At 52.2% G+C, this 21,359-nt stretch overlaps 2 protein-coding genes and 1 long non-coding RNA gene across 20 annotated transcripts; all 3 read right to left on the bottom strand.

The window, feature by feature from the left end:
- Positions 1–151: 151 nt before the first annotated feature.
- TNFSF13 (TNF superfamily member 13) lies at positions 152–3,614 on the bottom strand. 14 transcript variants are annotated; one of them, XR_012425210.1, is made up of 8 exons: positions 3,567–3,614; positions 2,476–2,705; positions 2,032–2,142; positions 1,874–1,921; positions 1,598–1,716; positions 1,278–1,416; positions 882–1,030; positions 152–755 (listed from the first exon to the last, which is right to left on the bottom strand). XR_012425210.1 is itself a non-coding variant. In XM_015437588.3 (8 exons), the coding sequence occupies exons 2-7, from the start codon at positions 2,680–2,682 to the stop codon at positions 921–923; spliced, it is 702 nt and encodes a 233-aa protein (XP_015293074.2). In that variant the 5' UTR covers positions 2,683–2,705; positions 3,567–3,614; the 3' UTR covers positions 152–755; positions 882–920. The 14 variants fall into 14 exon arrangements, 12 of the variants coding, with proteins under 12 accessions (XP_015293074.2, XP_045231369.1, XP_073874562.1 ...); XR_012425211.1 differs by having other exon boundaries at positions 937–1,030; XM_015437588.3 differs by having other exon boundaries at positions 2,064–2,142.
- Positions 3,615–3,884: 270 nt separating this feature from the next.
- TNFSF12 (TNF superfamily member 12) lies at positions 3,885–12,520 on the bottom strand. Of its 5 annotated transcripts, none has more exons than XR_012425214.1 (8): positions 12,249–12,520; positions 12,040–12,090; positions 11,368–11,443; positions 10,710–10,763; positions 10,584–10,619; positions 7,761–7,999; positions 4,872–4,996; positions 3,885–4,675 (listed from the first exon to the last, which is right to left on the bottom strand). XR_012425214.1 is itself a non-coding variant. In XM_015437589.4 (7 exons), the coding sequence occupies exons 1-7, from the start codon at positions 12,405–12,407 to the stop codon at positions 4,424–4,426; spliced, it is 753 nt and encodes a 250-aa protein (XP_015293075.1). In that variant the 5' UTR covers positions 12,408–12,520; the 3' UTR covers positions 3,885–4,423. The 5 variants fall into 5 exon arrangements, 3 of the variants coding, with proteins under 3 accessions (XP_015293075.1, XP_015293076.1, XP_073874570.1); XR_012425215.1 differs by having other exon boundaries at positions 12,040–12,087; XM_015437589.4 differs by lacking the exon at positions 7,761–7,999.
- A 32-nt stretch (positions 12,521–12,552) lies between these two features.
- On the bottom strand, positions 12,553–20,180 carry LOC135967929 (uncharacterized). The gene is made up of 4 exons (XR_010582254.2): positions 20,038–20,180; positions 18,589–18,613; positions 13,782–13,857; positions 12,553–12,722 (listed from the first exon to the last, which is right to left on the bottom strand). It is a non-coding gene; the product is annotated as an uncharacterized lncRNA (long non-coding RNA).
- Positions 20,181–21,359: the final 1,179 nt, after the last annotated feature.

The raw sequence follows: 21,359 nt of genomic DNA, 5'->3' as shown, positions 1-21,359 counted from the left end.
CTCTGTCTTCTCCGCTCTCGCCGGCCTGACCCTAGCGGCGCCCCTAGTACCTTGGTCCGGCGCGGGGCGCGCCACAGGAGAGCCAGGAGGGCGGGAGATCCCCGTACGAGGACCGGGCTGAGGCGAGGCAGTGGGGGAAATGGAGCCGGGGTATCATTCATTCTCTTTTATTTAACTTTAAGCAGGGCTTGATCAGAAAGAAGAGCTCAGAGGAGTGAGGCAACACCAACACCAGGGCGTACGATACATCCGAGGCTCCCCCGACAGCAGTTCCAGCCCGGAAGGGCTTGGAATGGCCTGCCACGCCGGGGCAATGGAGCGCATGAAAGCCAAACCTTGGGACCCGAAGAGTAATTTGACTGCGAAGGCACCGTCCTCGTCGGGCACCCCCTGTAGACGGGCGCATAATAGATACATCTTTGGAGATAGTGATGGAAACTGGGGTCCGATATTTGGAGAGAATGGCGTAGGATAGGGCTTCTTGTGGGGGTGAAGAGGCAGAGGGCACCTGGAGAGAGGTGTGGCATGGAGAACCAGGGGTTTTCCCTAGCAGAGGGCGGCTTCGTGGACTTCGGCCAACCGGCAGGTGCTTCCCTCGAGCGGCCGCTAGATGGTGGTGCCGTTCCGGATGCTTCCAGTGGTCCCCGACCAGGTCTGGACAATGCCTGGCGCCCGTCCCCCGCCCCTCATCTACACACAGGCAAGAATTCGGAGCTCCATGGGGGACAGAAGCAAGATATCCGTAAAATCAAAGTCTAGGGGGTGGGAATGAAAAGGGAAAAGTGAGGAACCGGGAGCCAAACCCAGGAAGACGCGTCTGTTCCTGCACATTCCCTCTCCTTTATATACTCAGCTCTTGGCTGTCTCCAGTATGTACCCACCCTGGTCTTCCAAGCTGGGAGCCACTTTTTATAACACAATCACAGTTTCACAAACCCCAGGAAGGTTCCATGTGGAGAGAGGTTAAGTTTCGCCCTTGCCCGGGGAATTATGACACTTAGAATATCCCCTTGGTGTAAATGGAAGACACCTGAGAAAAGAGAGAAAGTAGATTCACAGTGAAGCACAGCCATCCAGATGCCCTGCTTCCCCCTGCCTTTCCAGCTCCACCGTTCCTCTACCTCCTGTAAGGACCCAGGCATTCTGCACTCACTTCACTCCTCAGAATGAAGAGGTCCGCCTCTGTTTAGGTTTCCAGCCTCCCTCCAATTGGTAGCTCCCTGCACTGCACCCCCTGTCAGAGATGTCCTGCTTTCGGCTGCCCACACGGCTCTCACCTGCGCTATAGCAGCTGTTGTAGGCCCGGTCCGGGTGGGAGGGCATACTTCTTATACATCGAAATAGAGTCTCTTGCTTTCCTTGGCCTTCTCGAGACACCACCTGACCCATGGTGAAAGTCACGTCTTGAAACAGGACCTGGCAGGAAAGGGAGATGTTGAAGAAAACAGGATGGCCTGGCTCAGTTCTGGGAGGCCTCAGGAGCGATAACGAGGGAAGAATGAAGGGTCTGCTAGGTTTGGTATGAATAGAGGGGTCAGGAACCCTCAGTATCGGGCCAAAGAGGCCCCTTGTGAAGCTCAGAGTGTGGCGGGGTTACCTGGCTATACAGCAGATAAACTCCAGCATCCCGGATTCGGACACCATATCCTTGGGCCTGTAGGCCTCTCCCACGCCTGAGAGCTGGTTGCCACATCACCTCGGTCACATCGGAGTCATCTGGAGGTGAGAAGTGTGTCGGTCAGGATTTCTTGGCACTCTCAGATCCTTTTTGGTTCTTCCCCTTTCACCTATAAGAACCCCTTGAGCCCAAGTGCCAGCCCGAGAGTTGCTGGTTATTGCCCCTCCCCAAAGCCATATTTAAAACAGTGCTAACCCTTGGAGGTGGCGTTAATGGGAACCAGGTGCAGGACGGAGTGCTGCTCTGAGGAGAGAAGGAGGGAATCTCAGCCGTGTCCACTTTTCCCCGTTGTGCTGTTGGCAGCCTCCACCCTCACCCTGACTCGGGCTTACAATCCCCATGCTGCTGCACACCTCCCACCCCTGCTGCACCCTGGAAGCCTCACTCTTCTGTTTTTGGGTGAGCACTGCTCTCCTTTTCCGGGATCTCTCCCCATTCTCCCAGGCTTCCGGGGCATCGGAGCTCTGCTCATGGAAAGAGGATCAGGGTTAGATTGAGATGCAAGAGTCCCAGCCAGCCTTCCTTCCCAGCCCTCCCCTGCCCCCGAAATGCCTCAAATCTCTCATGCACCTTTTCCCAGCAACCGGAGTGTTGGTGCTGGCTGCCCTCCAGGATTTGTTAGGTATGAGAAGCATTAACCTTTAACAGTTTCCTTTCCTGGAATGGCCGCGCCCCTGACTTCCAAACCGGAGACCCTCTCTTGCACCCCCTTGAAACTTTGCAGACCAGGAGGCCCAGAGACCCCCCCCCCATGCTAACCATCCTTCTCTCCCAGACACCCTCCTCCCCTCACTCACCTGCTCCGGGAGACTCTGCCAGGGATACCCTTCTGCCTTCTGGGAGGGCCCTCCTGTCCTCTGCAGCCGGCTCACCTCTCTCCTGAGGCTCTGCAGCTCTGTCTGTTGGGTCAGCAGAGCCATGGCACAAGCCACAGCCCCCAGAGCTGCACCCCAACTCAACCAGAGGGCAACTGAGAGTGCCGGCTCTCTGACCGGAACCCCCATGTTGCCTGGAGGCCCTTTGGGGGCTAGCGAGAAAAGAGATGAGGCTGGCATGAGCTGGGGACCCTGCCAACAGCTGTGGCTTCAAGAGTGGGGTAACAAGGAGGTGGCGGGGCGGGTAGGGGTACGGGCAGTGGTGCAGAAGGGAAGAAGGTTGTTACGCAAGGAGAAATAAAAAGGAACTTGAGAATAAAAAGGAGGGAGGAGGAAAGCAAGCTAAGGGTACTGTTAGTGCTCCTGGCACTCCGTCGTGGGGCCAGTGTTGCCTTGAGACCCTCCACCCTCCCTCAGCCTCAGGAGAATTAGGTTCCAGTCCCTCTAGGAAGGACGGGGCTGCCAGTGACACCCAGGAGGAACAGCCAGTGCGCAGGAACCCTAGGGCGGCCCCAGGGTTGGGGGAGGGAAGGTTGGCTGGCGAGAGGGCATGGTGCCAGGAGCAGGATGGGGGGCCAAGCTGGGCAGTGTCCAGGGTCAGGGCGAGGGTGAAAGACCCTCTGGCTCAGGCACAGCAGAGATCACTGGGGCAGTTTACTAGGGGTGACTGAAGGTGGGAAAGGAGGGGTGGGCTCGGTGGGGAGGAGAACCAGGGGCACGGAAGCAAGAAACTGGCTGAGTTCTGGGGTTAAGGCTGGGCCGGGTGTGTTGGAATAAGGCCTGCACTACTCCCTGTGCTGAACTTGGCAAGCAGGACTTCCTGTTTCCCGAGAAAAGCTCTTACATAAGGCTCTGGACGAAGAGACAAAGCAGCAGCCCCAAGCCCCCCGGCCACTGCAGGATTCCTCCCCGGCACACAGGGTTCCGGGTTCCCGTGTGCTTGCTGACTCTGAGCCCCTCCTCCAGGCTGGCTCCTGCCCACCCCACCTCCCAGCAAGGGCCTGTGCCAGCACCTGCTGAATGTCCCGAGGCCACCAAGAGGAAGGGCCCCTGCTCCTCCCAGCCAGGGAGGGATTCCCCCGGAGGAGGAAGTCCGCCTCCTTGGGAAAGGAGGCCGCTTCTGCTGTACCTTGGGCGGACCATTGATTTTTTCCTGGGCGGTGTGCCTTTCTAGCTCTGCTCCCACCTGGGGGTTGGAAGCATGGAGGTCCCCGCTCCCAAGCCTGAACATCATCCTGGAATTCCAGCTGTGCCGCTCTGTAACGCCCCCCTTCCCACGACCCCCATCTACCCTGGGAGTGTCCCCTGAGCCCCAATAAAGAGAGAGACTATGACTTATTCTATTTAATATCCATTTATCAACACTTTGTCACAATAATAATAAAAATAATATCTGTTTTAAAAATCCACAGGGAATTCTCAAGGGAGGAGCTTGTCTTGTTTCTCGCCCCTCACATTTGGGAACTCCTGGCCTAGGCCCAGTCTCTTTGGCTTCCTGCCGCCAGGTCCAGCCCCTCTTAGTGCCTGAAGTGGGGTCTTCTGGACCCATCCTTGCCCACAGAGTACAGTGAACACAATGCCCTGGGGGTCTGTGGCCAGGGGGAGTCGAGATCACTGGGGGCCTCAAAGGGTCAGGGATTGGGGAGCTAGTGAGGTGGAGAGTGGGCGGTGGGGGGCGTTGTAAGATAAGAGTGGGAATACTGTATTTATGTGGGATGGAAAACATGTGAACAGGCCCAGGCAGCCTCTAGAGGGAGGGGCAGGTCTGGAGCAAAGAGCAGCTGAGGGTGGGGCACAGGGGACTGGGGTGCCCAGATAGCTGCCAAGGGGAGCCGGCAGCCTGGGACGACTGTGGGGAGACCAGGGCCCCTCAGTGAACCTGGAAGAGTCCGAAGTAGGTGAGGAAGGGGGCAGCCTTGAGATGGGCCCAGGGGAGGGTGCGGATTCGCAGGGAGGACCCTGGCCGCAGAGCCAACAGCCCAGACACCTGGCAGAGGCGAAGCTGGGGCCCGAGGGAACTCGCTGCAGTGGCTGAGAATTCCTCCAGGCAGCGCAGGGCCAGCACGCCATCCACCAGCAAGTCCAGCTTCAGGTAGACAGCCTTCCCCTCGTCAAAGTGCACCTGGGGTGGGGACAATAGGCCAAGTCCAGGCCTCTGCCTGCCCTCGCCTCAATTTCCAATTTCCTCAGTGACGCAGGCATCCCATCCCACCCAAACCCCGACTCACCCTCCCAGCCTTGTAGCTGGTCCCCCACTCTCCTGGCAAACCCTTCGCCACTCCCTTACTGCGTTACCAATGCAGCCAGGTGGGGCTTACCTGACAGTACAGGTAGTAGAGCCCAGCCCGGGTGACTATGAACTCCCCGATCTGGCGGTTGTAGCGCAGAGGGCTGGAGCTGTTGATTCTGGCTTCCTCCCAGCCACTCACTGTCCCGTCCACACCTGAACACAGATGCTCAGAGATAAGGAAATGTCTCTCTACAGGACTCCCCCACACTCCCCGGGGATCCACTGAGCATTTGAACGTTCAGTGCCCACTTTACCCAGAAGACATAGATCACCCCGGGCAAGGGAGAATCCATCCCCTATGGTGCCCACAGTTGACTAGGAAGTTATGTGAAAAAATCTAATGTATATGGCCAGAGACATTCGGGGCAGATTGTCACCTGCAGTCACTTCTGGGGAGAAGAGTAGAACTGAAGGAGAAGTATGAGGGGATTTAAACGTTTGACTTCATGGATATCTATATTATTTGCTTCTTTTATGTTGAGGATGTAAACATACATTATTTGAATTAGTACAACTAAAAATAATAAAATGACACCCAAATGTCCATCAACAAAATGTCTATCCATATAATGGAATATTATTTGGCCATAAAAAGAGTGAAGTACTGATACACGCTATGGCACAGATGCACCTTGAAAACATCATGCTCAGCCAGGCACAGTGGCTCACGCCTGTAATCCCAGCATTTTGAGAGGCCGAAGCAGGCGGATCACCGGAGGTCGGGAGTTTAAGACCAGCCTGGCCAACATGGTGAAACCCCGTCTCTACTAAAAATACAAAAACTAGCCAAGCATGGTGGCAGGCACCTGTAATCCTAGCTACTTGGGAGGCTGAGGCAGGAGAATTGCTTGAACCCAGGAGGGGGAAGTTGCAGTGAGCCAAGATCGCGCCACTGCACTCCAGCCTGGGCAACAGAGCTAGACTGTGTCTCCAAAAAAAAAAAAAAGTGATGCTCACTGGGCATTTTTATTTCCACCAATGGGTTCCCACAGCCTGTGCTCTGCAGAGTCTCCAGCACTGAAGTTTCCTTCCCTTCCTTACCCTGCCAACTGCGCCATCTGAACAGCAACAGCCCTCAAACTCATCTTGACCAACGCTGAGCTGACTCCCCTCATCCCACACTTGCTTTACTGTCTGTTTTCCACATTTGGTTCTGCCACCAGGGGGATACTCAAGCGGAGCTCCCTCTCCTTTACCCATATCATTCATCGATCAACAGTTCCTATCAATCCTGCCTCTTAAATAGCTCTCTCCCCTGTCTCCCCCATCTGGTGCCTCCGTCTGCTTTTCCCAGCATTCCCTGTTTCCATTCTGGCTTCCTCCAGGTTATTCCCTACACAAAGCCACAGAATGAGTCTCTAAGATGCAGATGTAAGCCCACCTCGCCTTCCTCCTTCCCATGGCTCACCTCAGAATAGTTCCCACATGCCACCGTGTGGCCTGGCTTCTGTCTCCAGCCATATCCCCATCTCGCTCCTCCAGCACTTTCTGCTTCTGCCATGCTGAACTTAAGAGTCCCCCAGCCTCATCATGCTCTGGTCAAACCCGGGGCTTTTGCCCCAGGGGCTGCTTCTGCTTCCACCCACCGTCCTTGACCCCTTGCCTGTCTTGTCTTACGCTCCTGCTTCAAGGCCCAGTGGCATCTTGCAATGTAGGGAGGGAATCCCTGACTCCACAGCCGTGTCTGTCTTCCCATGTGTTGCCCAGTATCTTTGGCCACTTTCATTATTGTTTTTGTCACATTCCACTGTAATTAGAATTTTTTTTTTTTTTTTTTTTTTTTTTTTTGAGATGGAGTCTCACTCTGTCGCCTAGGCTGGAGTGCAGTGGTGCAATCTCGGCTCACTGCAGCCTCCGCTTCCCGGGTTCAAGTGATTCTCATGCCTCAGCCTCCCAAGTAGCTGGGATTACAGGCACGTGCCACCAAACCTGGCTAATTTTTTTCTTTTTTGTATGTTTGTAGAGACATCATGTTGGCCAGGCTGGTCTCGAACTCCTGACCTCAAGTGATCCACCTGCCTCGGCATCCCAAAGTGCTGGGATTATAGGTGTGAGCCACTGCACCCGACCTGTAATTACAAATTTATATGCTTGTTTCCTCTCCTAGACAGTGACTCCTTAAAAATCGGTCTGAGGCCAGGTGCAGTGGCTCACACCTGTAATCCCAGCACTTTGGGAGGCTGAGGCGAGTGGATCACGAGGTCAGGAGATTGAGACCATCCTGGCTAACATGGTGAAACCCCATCTCTCCTAAAACATAAAAAAAATTAGTCAGGTGTGGTGGCAGGTGCCTGTAGTCCCAGCTACTTGGGAGGCTAAGGCAGGAGAATGGCGTGAACCCAGGAGGCAGAGCTTGCAGTAAGCCAAGATTGCGCCACTGCAATCCAGCCTGGGCGACAGAGCGAGACTCTGTCTCAAAAAAAAAAAAAAGTGGGGGGGGGTCTGGATATTAGTTGCTGTGGGCACCTAGCATGGCCCCTAGCAAACAGTAGGTCTTCAATGCATGTTGAGTCAATGAATGAATGAATGTCTGGATAACTGCCAAAATAAGTGGTCTATACAGAGGGGAGGAAGGCTGACCTGGGCATGAAGGGTAGGGAGGGCAGAGAAGAGAGGACGTTCCTACCTATGGAGCCAGCCTGAGCAAAGGCTGCTTGTAGCCAAAGGGCATGGTGTGCCAGAACCACGGAGGGCTTGCCTGGTATCATTTGTCTTCAGCCACAGACCTCACCTGGACATTCTGTCCTGCCTGGCAATCTTACATTCCCCCACGAAGCTTGCTTTCATAATCAGCAAGATGAGATTTTGTACCATTCCTCCTCAAATCTCCTGTCTCCGTCTCCCTAGTTGTCCCTAGAACCTAGAAGTCATCGAGCAAAGGCTCCCTCATCTCCCCCCAGTAAATCTACAAACCCACCTGTTCTCTTGTGCTCCTTTGACCCTCTGGTAATGGTGGGAGATGTGTCCTCTCTTCTTTCTGGAAACTTCCCTCTCCCCTTTTTGGATGTGGCCCCTGCATGGACCCCTCACCCCTGTACCAGCCACCTCGCCTTTCATGCAGACCATGTCCAGTACACAGGCACATTCTAGCTGGGTTCAAATCTTGGCTCCACCACTTAGTATCTCATGGCCTCAGACAAGTTGTGTAACCTCCATCTGTAAAATGGAGGTAATTAGAGTATCTTCTTTTTAGGGTTGTTGTGAGGATTAGATAAGACCAAACACAAGTGCCAGACACAGTGCCTATCTCAAGAAAGCCCTCAGTATGTGTTAGTTCAGATAAAAATAGTATTATTCACAGAACTAAACTTTTCCTTGATCCACACAACCCTCCACCTGCTGGCCTATTTCTCTGCTCCTTGTTACAGAGAAACATCTAAAAAGGCTTGTCCTAGGCCAGGTGCAGTGGCTCATGCTTGTAATCCCAGCACTTTGGGAGGCCGAGGAGGGCGAATCACTGGATGTCAGGAGTTCGAGACCAGCCTGACCAACATGGAGAAACCCTATCTCTACTAAAAATACAAAATTAGCCAGGTGTGGTGGCGCATGCCTGTAATCTCAGCTACTCAGGAGGCTAAGGCAGGAGAATTGCTTGAACCCGGGAGGCGGAGGCTGTGGTGAGCCGAGATTGCGCCATTGCACTCCAGCCTGGGCAACAAGAGTGAAACTCTGACTCAAAAAAAAAAAAGGTTGTCCCAGCCTCCAGTTCCTTATTTCTCATTTTCTTCTCAACCCAATGCACACTGCCTTCCTGTTCTAACTATGCCACTGAAACCACCCTCCTTAAGGTCAGCAGGACTTTCACATTACCAAACCCAGCCATCATTTCTCTGTTCTCATCTCATGTGATCTCTCAGCTGCATTCAACACAGACAGCCACATCCTCCTTGAAACAGTGGTTTCTCTCAATCCAGGATGCCACCCTGCCTGGGTTTCTTCCTCTCTGTCCGGCTTCTTCTCAGTCTCTCTGGTTTTCCCCTTAGCTCCACTTCGAGATGCCCAAGAGCCTCAGGGCTTCATTCGTGGGGCCCTTCCTTCTCCTGGCGTCTCATCCAATCCTGTGGCTTTAAATGCCATCGATAGGCCGGGCACAGGGGCTCACGCCTGTAATCCCAGCACTTTGGGAGGCTGAAGCTGGCAGATCACCTGAGATCAGGAGTTCAAGACCAGCCTAGCCAACATGGTGAAACTCTGTCTCTACTAAAAAATACAAAAATGAGCTGGGTGTGGTGGCGCCTGCCTATAATCTCAGCTACTTGGGAGGCTGAGACAGGAGAATCACTGGGACCCAGGAGGCAGGGGTTGCAGTGAGCCAAGATTGCACCACTACACTCCAGCCTGGGTGACAGAGTGAGACTCTGTCTCAAAAAAAAAAAAAAAAAAAAAAAAACACACACACATATGGCCACGACTCCTGGCTTTATCCGTCCTGACTTAGCCTGAGCTAGTCGACAATGTCCAGTCATCCATTTGTGGAATTTACTTTATTGTCATTTATCCACTTGTTTATTTTAGACATCCCAACATTAATAATTATCTTACATACTTCCCACCTATTTCTTCCTTGGTCAACCCCTTTTAGGAAATGGCATCATTCTTCCCAGAGATACCCAAGTTAAACATCTAGAAGCTGGCTGGGTGCGGTGGCTCACGCCTGTAATCCCAGCACTTTGGGAGGCTGAGGCGGGCAGATCACTGGAGGTCAAGAGTTTGAGACCAGCCTGGAAAACATGGCGAAACCCTGTCTCTACTAAAAATATAAAAATTAGCTGGGTGTGGTGGCACACGCCTGTAATCCCAGCTACTTGGGAGGCTGAGGCAGGAGAATCTCTTGAATCTGGGAGGTGGAGGTTGCAGTGAGCTGAGATCGCACCACTGCACTCCAACCTGGGTGACAGAGTGAGACTCTGTCTTAAAAAAAATTAAAAATCTAGACGTCATCTGTGATTCCTCCCTTTCTTTCATTCTTTACCTCCAACCCGTAAGTCAGTAATATCTTCAGGTCACAGGCTGAACCCATCCACTTCTCACCATCTCTGCTGTGAACCCCTCGGCTGAGCACCCCTCATGCCTCCCTGCCTCTCACAGTGGAAGGGCATTCTGGGTGAGGGGATGGTATGTGCAAAGTCCAGAAGAGGCACACCGGGGGCAGGGGTGTCAGCCCAGCAAGCATGAGGACAGCGTAAGAGTGCAGGGAAATTAGGTTGAGACCAGACCACGAAGAGACCGGAAGCCATGTAGAGAGCCAATACCATAACAAAAGTGAAGTTTAGGGGCTCAGCATGGCAGCACAGGTCGGATGGAGTGGAGGGGTGCAGAGGGTGTGGAATGGGGAAGGAGCAAGAGGCTGCGTTTGAGGTTCTGAGGTCATGGTGCTGAAGTAGAGGGTGGGGTAGAAATGGAAAACATGAGCAGACACTAGCAGCATTTTGAGAAAAAGATCATCAGGACATGGAATATGGAGGAGAAAAAAAAAAAGAATGAAAAGTGCTTCTTGGAGAAGAATGAGGGCTGAAGGAGAGAGCAGGGGCAGTGATTTGCTGGGGGAGCTGGGCAGAGTTCTGGGGAAAGGCAGGGGTAGTTCGTGGGGTCGCATGCCTGGGTCACAGAGAGAACCAAGACCTTCATGAACTGGCTTCTGTGATTCTGAGACTGATGGCAGGGAAAGGAGTTGGAGGTCAAATGTTTTGAGGGGCCCTTTTCCCAGGAGGCCAGTGCTGTGGGGGGGATGGGGTCTCACCCGCCTGCGCTCCATCCTGTCCAGGTCGTGGATGAACTGTAAAGCACAGGAAAGGGTTGATGAGACCTGCCCTGCCCCTCTGCCACCTGCTCCTCTTCTCCCGGGTATGGCTCACCCATCACCCACCTTCATAATGGGCTGCGATCGCTCTTCGAGCCCGTGTTTTCCGGCCTTTAGGTGCTGAGGATCAAGGAAAGACAGATGAACAAAGTGGGCCCTACTGGGGGTCCCAGAGCCACTCTCCCAGCCCCGTTCCCCTCTCAGGGAGCCTGGCATCCTTATTCTTGTCCAGACTCCTGGCCTTAGAATCTCAGACCTCATCTTCCTCGGTAAATAGAGTGACTGTAATTTGTCATCCACACTGGGATACTTCTGAGAGCAAAACGGGAAGCTGCTACTAATCACACTGAGATAACAGGTGGGTGTCAGGACAGTTGCATGCCGACTTGGACACGTGGTCATTCGGCCACCCCCTCATCCGATTCCTAAGTCTCTTTGCCTACTGGGGTCCAGGCCTCCGACTCCCCAGCCTAGTCTCCATCAGGATCCCAGTAGTTCTTCTAACTCATGGCCACCCTGCCTTCCTGTTTGGGGTAGGGTCTGAAGGAGTACATCCATGTGACAGAAGAAGCTTCACAGGAGGGCGAGAATCCCTAGGTTTGAGTCTTGGCTGCTTAGCTGCGTGACTCTGAGCCTCCTTTCACCCTCCGTGCCTCAGTTTCTCCCTGTGGATAATGGCTTTTGCTCTGCCAGCTTCCTGAGGTTGGGATAGAGGGATACTCACCACTTCTGCGAGGCCGAACTAGTCGGTTCAGGAAAGGCACAGGATCCCGACTTTCTTCTGCCTGGGGATTCAGTTCCTAGGGGAATCAGGGCAGGGTTCAACCAGGGACTCCCAGAGATATAAAGTGAGACAGACGGGGCCTGTCAGGAGAGCCACCAGCCAGCAATAGGCACAGAAGTCTTAGGGACAGATTAAGCCCCTCAGCCAGCTACAGCTGGGGCCCCGGGCAAAGGCGAGGCTGGGAGTCAGGCCCCAGGTCTCACCCTTTCCTCTAGACCAGCTACACTTTCCCACCCATGCACAACCAATACAGACCCTGCACTCAACTGACACATTGCACACACGCCCACACCCAGTCACCAAGCATAGAGGACACGCACCCTGTACACAACCACAACCCTCTTCCACGCAGACTCACATATCTCATACATCCAGGTCACCCCCAGCCAATAAACACCTCAGACTCAGGTGGCACAACCCCAGCACAAACCCCTCACACAGAGTTGTCACCACGCACACACACCCCTACAGACACACACCCATGCACGCACTGTGTTCACACACCCTGCACACACCTCGTGTGCGGCTGGCACAGTTGCACACACCTGCAGCCTCAGCTGTGCACACTTCCCGTGGCCCAGCAGCCTGCAGACCGCGCCCACGCCCACTCACCGATGGGTCCTGGTCTTCCTCTGCCACCAGCTCCTCCTGGGCAGGCTCCTGCTGGGAAGGAGGCAGCGTCACCCTGTGCCTCTCCACCTGACATCTCGCCCTCCACCCATCCTCCCTTCCCCTTGCCTTCAGCCCACCCGGCCCCCAGCGGCCCCTCTGCAGTCTCAGCTCCTGATGTGCCCAAGAAGGGGTGCGCAGCGGGGCCTCACCTGGGCGGACAGCGATGCCCGGCTCCCCAGGCTGACCACGGCCAGCAGGAGGCCGAGGCAGGCCAGCGCCAGGCCCAGGCCCAGCGCGAGCGGGACCAGCAGGGCGGTGCCCGGCTCCCCCCGGCGCCCCCTCCGCCTCTGGCTCCGACGGGCGGCCATGGGGGCGGGGGGCTGTGCCTGCCTCACCGCCCCCCCATCCCGGGACCCGAGGGATCGGGGGAGGGGGAGCCGGCGGGCGGATCGGGCTGGGGAGAGGGAGGGGCAAGGGAAACGGGGCGGGAGGGGGCGCTGGGGACAGGAAGCCGGACGCTGTGTATGATTAAACTCCGAGCCTCTGGCTGGGCGCTGTGCGTGCAGCGGACGGAATGGGCGCCCACCCGACCTCCGAGCGCCCAGCCCGGGCGTGCACCACCAGGGCGAGGTCCGTTGTGTGCGGCCGTGGCAGCGACGGGACTGTGCGTGTGCGGGCACCTCCTGCGGGGAGATGGGGAACTCAGGAAGGCCTGTTGGTTCAGATTCTTCTGTGTCCCTGTGTCTTCAGCGATAAGGACGCTGCTTTCCTCCAGGTGCAGGGAGGGCGCCTCTGACAGGAGGCTATTATTTGCTGCTTCAGGAAAAGGACAGGGAGTTCCAGGTTGTACGACCTGGTTCAGGGAAGAAGGGCAGGAGACGGTAAGAAAGACCCTTCGGCTTCTGCGGTTTTCTCAAATTCCTTCAGCTGAAAACACTCACTATGACGAGGTGCATCGTTTGGGGTTGCACGTTCTGAAGCCCATCATTACCAATGATTGCTAAGCATCTGAGGAGGACCAGCAGCATGCAAAAGACAGACCAAAATTGGTCCGGCACGGTGGCTCACGCCTGTAATCCCAGAAGGCCAAGGCTGGGGGCCAGGAGTTCAAGATCAGTCTGGGCAACAGCAAGACCCCATCTCTACAAAAAAGTTTAAAAAATTTAGCCCACACCTGTAGTCCCAGCTACTCAGGAGGCCGAGGTAGGAGGATTGTTTGAGCCCAGGAGTTTGAGGCTGCAGTGAGCTGTGATTGCAACACTACACTCCAGCCTGGGCAACAGAGCCTTGTCTCAAAAAAGAAAAAGACCAAAATTGGCCTGGTGAGGTGGTTCGCACCTGTAATCCCAGCACTTTGGGAGCCCAAGGCAGGTGGATCACGAGGTCAGGAGTTCAAGACCTTCCTGGCCAAGATGGTGAAACCCCGTCTCTACTAAAAATACAAAAAAAAAAATTAGCCGGGCATGATGGCAGGCGCCTGTAATCCCAGCTACTCAGGAAGCTGAGGCAGAGAATTGCTTGAACCCAGGAGACAGAGGTTGCAGCGAGCCGAGATCACACCACTGCACTCCAGCCTGGGCGACATCTCAAAAAAGAAAGACCAAAATTAACAAACAATTTGACATTGGAGGAAACAGATAATTCAGGAAACAGAGTACTACCTAATATACTTAAAGAGAGCTGGGCATGGTGGTGCATGCCTGTATTCCCAGCTACTCAGGAGGTTGAGATGGGAGGATCACCTGAGCCTGGGAGGTCGAGGCTGCAGTGAGCTGTGATCACACCACTGTATTCCAGCATGAGCAACAGAGTAAGACCCTGTAAAAAAAAAAAAAAAAAAAAAAAAAGTATGCAAAGAAAGAAAAGCAGTTAGAATCTCCAGAAAATTTTCTTTTTTTTTTTTTTTTTTTTTTTTTTTTTGAGACGGAGTCTCCCTCTGCTGCCCAGGCTGGAGTGCAGTGGCCGGATCTCAGCTCACTGCAAGCTCTGCCTCCCGGGTTCATGCCATTCTCCTGCCTCAGCCTCCCGAGTAGTTGGGACTACAGGCGCCTGCCACCGCGCCCAGCTAGTTTTTTTTTTTTTTGTATTTTTTAGTAGAGACGGGGTTTCACCGTGTTAGCCAGGATGGTCTCGATCTCCTGGCCTCATGATCCGCCCGTCTCGGCCTCCCAAAGTGCTGGGATTACAGGCTTGAGCCACCGCGCCCGGCCCAGAAAATTTTCAAAACTGAAATCACGATGTAAATAAAAAACAGCTGGGACCAGTTGCGGTGGCTCACACCTGTAATCCCAGCACTTTGGGAGGCCAAGGTGGAGTTTAGTAGAAACCCCATCTCTACTAAAAAACACAAAAATGAGGCCAGGTGCAGTGGCTCACGCCTGTAATCCCAGCACTTTGGGAGGCCGAGGTGGGTGGATCATGAGGAGAGAAGATCGAGACCATCCTGGCTAACACAGTGAAACCCCGTCTCTACTAAAAATACAAAAAAATTAGCCAGCTGTGGTGGTGTACACAGTTGTCCCAGCTACTCGGGAGGCTGAGGCAGAAGAATGGCATGAACCCAAGAGGCGGAGCTTGCAGTGAGCCGAGATCGCGCCACTGCACTCCAGCCTGAGCAATAGAGCGAGACTCCATCTCAAAAAAAAAAAAAAATTAGCCGGACATGGTGGTGGGCACCTGTAATCTCAGCTACTCGGGAGGCTGAGGCGGAGAATTGCTTGAACCCGGGAGGCGGAGGTTGCAATGAGCCAAGATTGCATGACTGCACGCCAGCCTGGGCAACAGAGCGAGACTCCATCTCAAAAAAAAAAAGCCATAAAACAGTTGGGCATCATGGTGTGCACCTGTAGTCTCAGCTAACTGGGAGACTGAGGCAGGAGGATCGCTTGAGCCCAGGAATTCCAGGTTGCCATGAGCTATGATCTGGGCACTGAACTCCAGCTTGGTCTGCATAGCAAGACTCTGTCTCAAAAAATAATAATAATAAATAAATAATAAAATAAAAATAAATAAATACAGGTTGGGTATCACGGCTCATGCCTGTACCCCTAGAGCTTTGAGAGGCTTAGACGAGAGGATCTCTTGAGGCCAGGAGTTCAAGACCAGCCTGGGTAACATAGTGAGAACCCCTCTCCATCTCTACAAAAAATACAAGAAAAATTATCCAGGTGTGATGGCATGCCCCTGTAGTCCCAGCTGGAGGCTAAGTCAGGAGGATCACTTCAGCCCAGGAATTTGAGGTTGCAGTGAGCTATGATCACCCCATTGAACCGAAGCCTGGGCAGCAGAGTGAGACCCTGTCTCTGTAACAAATAAAATAAATAGGCCGGGCGCAGTGGCTCACGCCTGTAATCCCAGCACTTTGGGAGGCCAAAGTGGGTGGATCACCTGAGGTCAGGAGTTCAAGACTAGCCTGGCCAACATGTAGTGAAACGGCATCTCTACTAAAAAATACAAAAATTAGCTGGGTGTGGTGGCACACGCCTGTAGTCCCAGCTACTTGGGAAGCTGAGGCAGGAGAATTGCTCAAACCCAGGAGGTAGAGGTTGCAGTGAGGCGAGATTGTGCCACTGCACTCCAGCCTGGGCGACAGAGCAAGAGTTCATCTCTCAAAAAAATAAAAATAAAAAATAAAATAAAATAAATGAAACACAAGTTGTAACATGACACTATTGTATTTAATTGATACAGTATCAATTTAGGGCCTTAGTGTTTGCTTGCCACATTGTCCTTTGAGTGACACATGGATTATGGGATTGAGAAACAATGTTCATGTGGCCATAATAATATAAATATCCTTGACTGGATTTCAGCTTTTAGAGTCAACCTGTAGAAAAATCCAGAAGACGGCCGGGCGCGGTGGCTCAAGCCTGTAATCCCAGCACTTTGGGAGGCCGAGATGGGCGGATCACGAGGTCAGGAGATCGAGACCATCCTGGCTAACACGGTGAAACCCCGTCTCTACTAAAAAATACAAAAAAAAACTAGCCGGGTGCGGTGGCGGGCGCCTGTAGTCCCAGCTACTTGGGAGGCTGAGGCAGGAGAATGGCGTGAACCCGGGAGGCGGAGCTTGCAGTGAGCTGAGATCCAGCCACTGCACTCCAGCCTGGGCGGCAGAGCGAGACTCCGTCTCAAAAAAAAAAAAAAAAAAAAAGAAAAATCCAGAAGACTTAATGACAGCAAAGACTGCAAAGGCCCACAATTTTAACTTTTTTTTTTTTTTTTTTTTTTGAGATGGAGTCTCGTTCTGTCACCCAGGCTGGAGTGCAATGGCACAATCTTGGCTCACTGCAACCTCTGCCTCCCAGGTTCAAGTGATTCTCCTGCCTCAGCCTCCTGAGTAGCTGGGACTACAGATGCACATCACCATGCCTGGCTAATTTTTGTATTTTTAGTAGAGAGAGGGTTTCACCATGTTGGTCAGGCTGGTCTCAAACTCTTGACCTTGTGATCCACCTGCCTCAGCCTCCCAAAGTGCTGGGATTACAGGCATGAGCCACTGTGCCCTGCCTTTGACTTTTGTTAACATGAAGCCGAGAAAAGGTCACATGTGGAAGTGAGGAGAGAAAGAGGAATTGCAAGCTGCTTCTCTCACCAGAGAAATGACAAAAATAGGTGGAATAGGCCGGGTGCGGTGGCTCACACCTGTAATCCCAGCACTTTGGGAGGCTGAAGCAGGCAAATCACGAGGTCAGTAGCTCGAGACCAGTCTGGCCCACATGGTGAAACCCTGTCTCTACTAAAAATACAAAAATTCACCAGGCGTGGTGGCACACATCTGTAATCCCAGCTAGTCAGGAGGCTGAGGCATGAGAATCTCTTGACTCGGGAAGCGGAGGTTGCAGTGAACTGAGGTCATGCCATTGCACTCCAGCCTGGGCAACAGAGCAAAACTCTGTCTCAAAAAAAAAAAAAAGGATGGAAGAACAGAGGTTTACCTATATATAACCAAAATAATTAATATTAAGGTAATATAGTCATCACTGGGGAGAGAAATGAGAGACAACGTGAGTTTAAAAATTCATGTTTTTGGCTGGGCGTAGTGGCTCACACCTGTAATCCCAGCACTTTGGGAGGCTGAGGCGGGTGGATCACAAGGTCAGGAGTTTGAGACCAGCCTGACCAACATGGTTAAACCCCATCTCTACTAAAAATATAAAAATTAGCCAGACATGGTGGTGCGTACCTAATCCCAGCTATTCGGGAGGCTGAGACAGGAGAATCACTTGAACCTGGGAGGCAGAGGTTGTAGCAAGCCGAGATAGCGCCACTGCACTCCAGTCTGGGTGACAGAGCAAGAATCCGTCTCAAAAAATAGCAACAACAACAAAATTCACGTTTTTTTCATACACATTCTGCTTAGGTAACATTTCATGTTTTATATTAGAAAGTCAGTATTAACTAAATTTTATATATAAAGAAATAGAGGCCAGGCATAGTGGCTCACACCTATAATCCCAGCACTTTTGGAGGCTGAGGTAGGCAGATAGCTTGAGCTCAGGAGTTAGAAATCAGCAACGAGGTGGGCCGGGCACAGTGGCTCACGCCTGTAATCCCAACACTTTGGGAGGCCAAGACGGGTGGATTATGAGGTCAGGAGATCGAGACTATCCTGGCTAACACGGTGAAACCCTGTCTCTACTAAAAATACAAAAAATTAGGCCGGGCGCGGTGGCTCAAGCCTGTAATCCCAGCACTTTGGGAGGCCGAGACGGGCGGATCATGAGGTCGGGAGATCGAGACCATCCTGGCTAACACAGTGAAACCCCGTCTCTACTAAAAAATACAAAAAACTAGCCGGGCGAGGTGGCGGGCGCCTGTAGTCCCAGCTACTCGGGAGGCTGAGGCAGGAGAATGGCGTGAACCCGGGAGGCGGAGCTTGTAGTGAGCCGAGATCAGGCCACTGCACTCCAGCCTGGGCGACAGAGCAAGACTCCGTCTCAAAAAAAAAAAAAAAAAAAAAAAAAAAAAAAAAAAAAAAAAATTAGCTAGGTGTGGTGGCGGGCGCCTGTAGTCCCAGCTACTCTGGAGGCTGAGGCAGGAGAATGGCGTGAACCCGGGAGGCGGAGCTTGCAGTGAGCCAAGATCACGCCACTGCACTCCAGCCTGGGCAACAGAGTGAGACTCCATCTGAAAAAAAAAAAAAAAAGAAGAAAGAAAAGAAAAGATGGAATTTCACACTTGTCACCCAGGCTGGAGTGCAATGGCGGATCTCAGCTCACTGCAACCTCTGCCTCCTGGGTTCAAGCAACTCTCCTGTCTCAGCCTCCTGAGTAGCTGGGATTACAGGCGCCTGCCACCACGCCAGGCTAATTTTTGCATTTTTGGAAGAGATGGGGTTTCACCATGTTGGTCAGGCTGGTCTCGAACTCCCCACCTCAGATGATCCACCCGCCTCAGCTTTCCAAAGTGCTGGGATTACAGGCGTGAGCCACCGCGCCCGGCCTCTACTTGATTTTTATTATCAGGTGAATGCAGCATTTTAATTTGTAAAAAGAAAAAAATTGTACAGCAGGAAGCCTGCTGAGGCGAGGGAAAGTCACTACCCACCTCGGCCAGCGTGTGATCACACCTGCTAAAGGAAAAAAACAGAGATTGGAGCCTTGGAGACAGCAGATCATCCTCAGATCCTTTAACTTTGGCTTGAAAAATTAATTCAATACACTTAACCTTTTTGTTCTTGGTTTGCGGCCAAAGTTAAAATTAACTTGCATTTTTTTAGGACACTGATAGGAAGTAACTTGGGAAACATGTAGGAAAAATACTGAAAGGAAATCTGCCAATCTTTTTATTCCTGCCTTTTTACACTTTTCTTACTTTTCACATTTTTAATCATGATTCTAAAGGAAAAAAAAGGCTTTGTCATTTTGTTTTTTGTTTTTCTTTTTGGATATCCAGCTTGATTAATATCCCTTAAATGTAAGGCTGTGAATGGTGGCTCACGCCTGTAATCCTAGCACTTTGGGAGACTGAGGCAGGTGGGTCACTTGAGGTCAGGAGTTTGAGACCAGCCTGGCCAACATGGTGAAACCCCGTCTCTACTAAAACTACAAAAATTATCCGGGTGTGGTGGCTTACACCTAATCCCACTTAGGAGGCTGAGGCAGGAGAATAGCTTGAAGCCAAGAGACGGAGGTTGCAGCGAGCCGAGATCCCAGCTACTTGGGAGACTGAGGCAGGAGAATCGCTTGAACCCAGGAGGCAGAGGTTGCAGTGATCTGAGATCGTGCAATTGCACTTTAGCCTGGGCAACAAGAGTGAAACTCCATCTCAAAAAAACATCACTTAAATGCAAATAAAGAATTTCACGTAGTCTGTAAGGGTAGGGACTGTGTATGTTTTACAGGCATTGTATTTCCAGGGCCAGCAAAAGTTTGTTGAATGAATAAATATGGCCTAGCCTCCCCAGTCTGGCGGTGACTACTGAATATGGTGATACTAGCAAACCTGAGAGTGGACAGTGACCATCCTAGTTTGCCGGGGACTGAGGAGGTTCCCAGGATGAGGGACTTCCAATGCTAAAACCAGGACAGTTCTGGAAAAAACCAGGATGAGTTGCTATGTGCCACCATCCTGGGCTCTTCCCCAGACTTTACCTACCATCTCTTCACTGATGACCCTGCTGTCCTCTTCTCCCCACTTCCTCAGTGAACATGGACTCCACGTGGTTGGCCATCACCACGGGTCTCTCTTGTACTAAATCCAGCAGACACACCTTGGCTCTCATCTTACTTATTTGCAGCCTCTACGATTGTTTCCCGCTCTCATTCCGAAACCCTCCTTCCTTGGCCTCTTCCCATTCTGGCTTCTAGTTTCCTTCGCTGGTTATTTTAAGAACATAAATGTGCTATATTTAAGCCGGTTCATTCATTCTATTACCAAGTTTGGTATCACAAATAGACTTCATATAGAAATGCTATCATCCTTCCTTCCCCTCCTTCCCTGCCTCCCTCTGTTCCTTCCGTTCCTTTCTTTCATAATAAGATATTCCAGCTGTACCTTGTACTTCCTCCGCACCAGCCCTGAGATCAGAAGCCATTTCTTCAAGGAACGGTGCCCTTTCACGGAGAAGGATATTTAGCAACTAAGATCTGGGCACCGGGTAAACTCAGCATCCCTGGAAGCGAGGCCTTTCAGCAGACAAAGATAGGATAGATACATATTGCGTAAGTTCACAAGGACAGTCTAATTTTGGTCCAACATCGCAACATTCTGCCTCCCGACCCGTGTGTGTATCCCCTGTGTTAGTCTCGATGACAGTGCTGTGTTTCCATCATTGCATTTCTCACAACTCACACTTCTGCTCTCCCTCCCTCACTCAACCGTGAAGTTCCACTGGTTCAGGGGCCAAATCTGTCTTGTAGACCGTTGTTTCTCTGGTGTCTTGCTTAGTGCCTGACACACAGTAGGCACTTTATGTATTTGTTTTTTTGTTTGTTTTGTTTTTTTTTAGACGGAGTCTTGCTCTGTCGCCCAGGCTGGAGTGCAGTGGCCGGATCTCAGCTCACTGCAAGCTCCACCTCCCGGGTTTACGCCATTCTCCTGCCTCAGCCTCCCGAGTAGCTGGGACTACAGGCACCTGCCACCTCACCCGGCTAGTTTTTTGTATTTTTTTTGTAGAGACGGGGTTTCACCGTGTTAGCCAGGATGGTCTCGATCTCCTGACCTCGCGATCCGCCCGTCTGGGCCTCCCAAAGTGCTGGGATTACAGGCGTGAGCCACCGCTCCTGGACTGTATTTGTTGAATGAATGGGTGATCCCAGGGAATTCCCCAAGAGACTCTACCTGGGCCTTCTCTCTCTGGTTAGGGGCTCCCTTTGATCCACAGACGCCTGTTTTTGCCCCAACCATACCACTATCTCATAATGTTACCATCTGTGCTCATCTGACTCTCCTACTGTCATGTCATGGGGGCGGGGACTGTGGTTTACTCATCTTTGTTCCCTAGAACCTGGCTAATGCCTTACCATAGTAGTTGCTCAATAAATATTTGTTGCACAGATGAGTGAATTATTTTGCTTAAATGCCGCAGCCAAGATATGGAGGCAGCAGAATTCAAACCTGGGTCTCCAAAATGACCTCCTGTCTCCCAACATGTTCCATTCCCCTCTGGACGAGGGAAGAGAAGACTCAGCCTGATAACAGGGCAGGGCTTGGTGGGGTTGCAAGGCTGGGCGGGCAATTCTGAGCCTGATCTTTTTTTTTTTTTTTTGAGATGAAGTTTTGCTCTTGGGATTTTTTGTTTTGTTTGTTTTGGGTTTCTTGTTTGTTTGTTTGTTTGTTTTGAGACGGAGTTTCACCCTTGTTGCTCAGGCTGGAGT

This window comes from Macaca fascicularis, chromosome 16 (assembly GCF_037993035.2).
Source record: "Macaca fascicularis isolate 582-1 chromosome 16, T2T-MFA8v1.1".
In the NCBI taxonomy this organism is placed as follows: domain Eukaryota; kingdom Metazoa; phylum Chordata; class Mammalia; order Primates; family Cercopithecidae; genus Macaca; species Macaca fascicularis.
Note: the sequence above shows the minus strand (reverse complement) of the source record. Positions and strands in the feature narration are given on the sequence as shown.

What these genes read in the sequence shown, in the direction of transcription:
- TNFSF13 (XM_005582761.5), bottom strand. Translation starts at nt 2,733, where the DNA reads ATGCCAGCCTCATCTCTTTTCTCGCTAGCCCCCAAAGGGCCTCCAGGC. An exon ending in GCTCACCCAAAAACAGAAGA is followed by an intron (nt 1,922 to 2,063) that starts GTGAGGCTTCCA and finishes TTCTCTCCTCAG; the next exon opens with AGCAGCACTCCGTCCTGCAC. An exon ending in CAACAGCTGCTATAGCGCAG is followed by an intron (nt 1,031 to 1,277) that starts GTGAGAGCCGTG and finishes CTCTTTTCTCAG; the next exon opens with GTGTCTTCCATTTACACCAA.
- TNFSF12 (XM_015437589.4), bottom strand. Translation starts at nt 12,407, where the DNA reads ATGGCCGCCCGTCGGAGCCAGAGGCGGAGGGGGCGCCGGGGGGAGCCG. An exon ending in AGTTCGGCCTCGCAGAAGTG is followed by an intron (nt 10,764 to 11,367) that starts GTGAGTATCCCT and finishes CTTGATCCTCAG; the next exon opens with CACCTAAAGGCCGGAAAACA. An exon ending in TCTACTACCTGTACTGTCAG is followed by an intron (nt 4,676 to 4,871) that starts GTAAGCCCCACC and finishes TCCCCACCCCAG; the next exon opens with GTGCACTTTGACGAGGGGAA.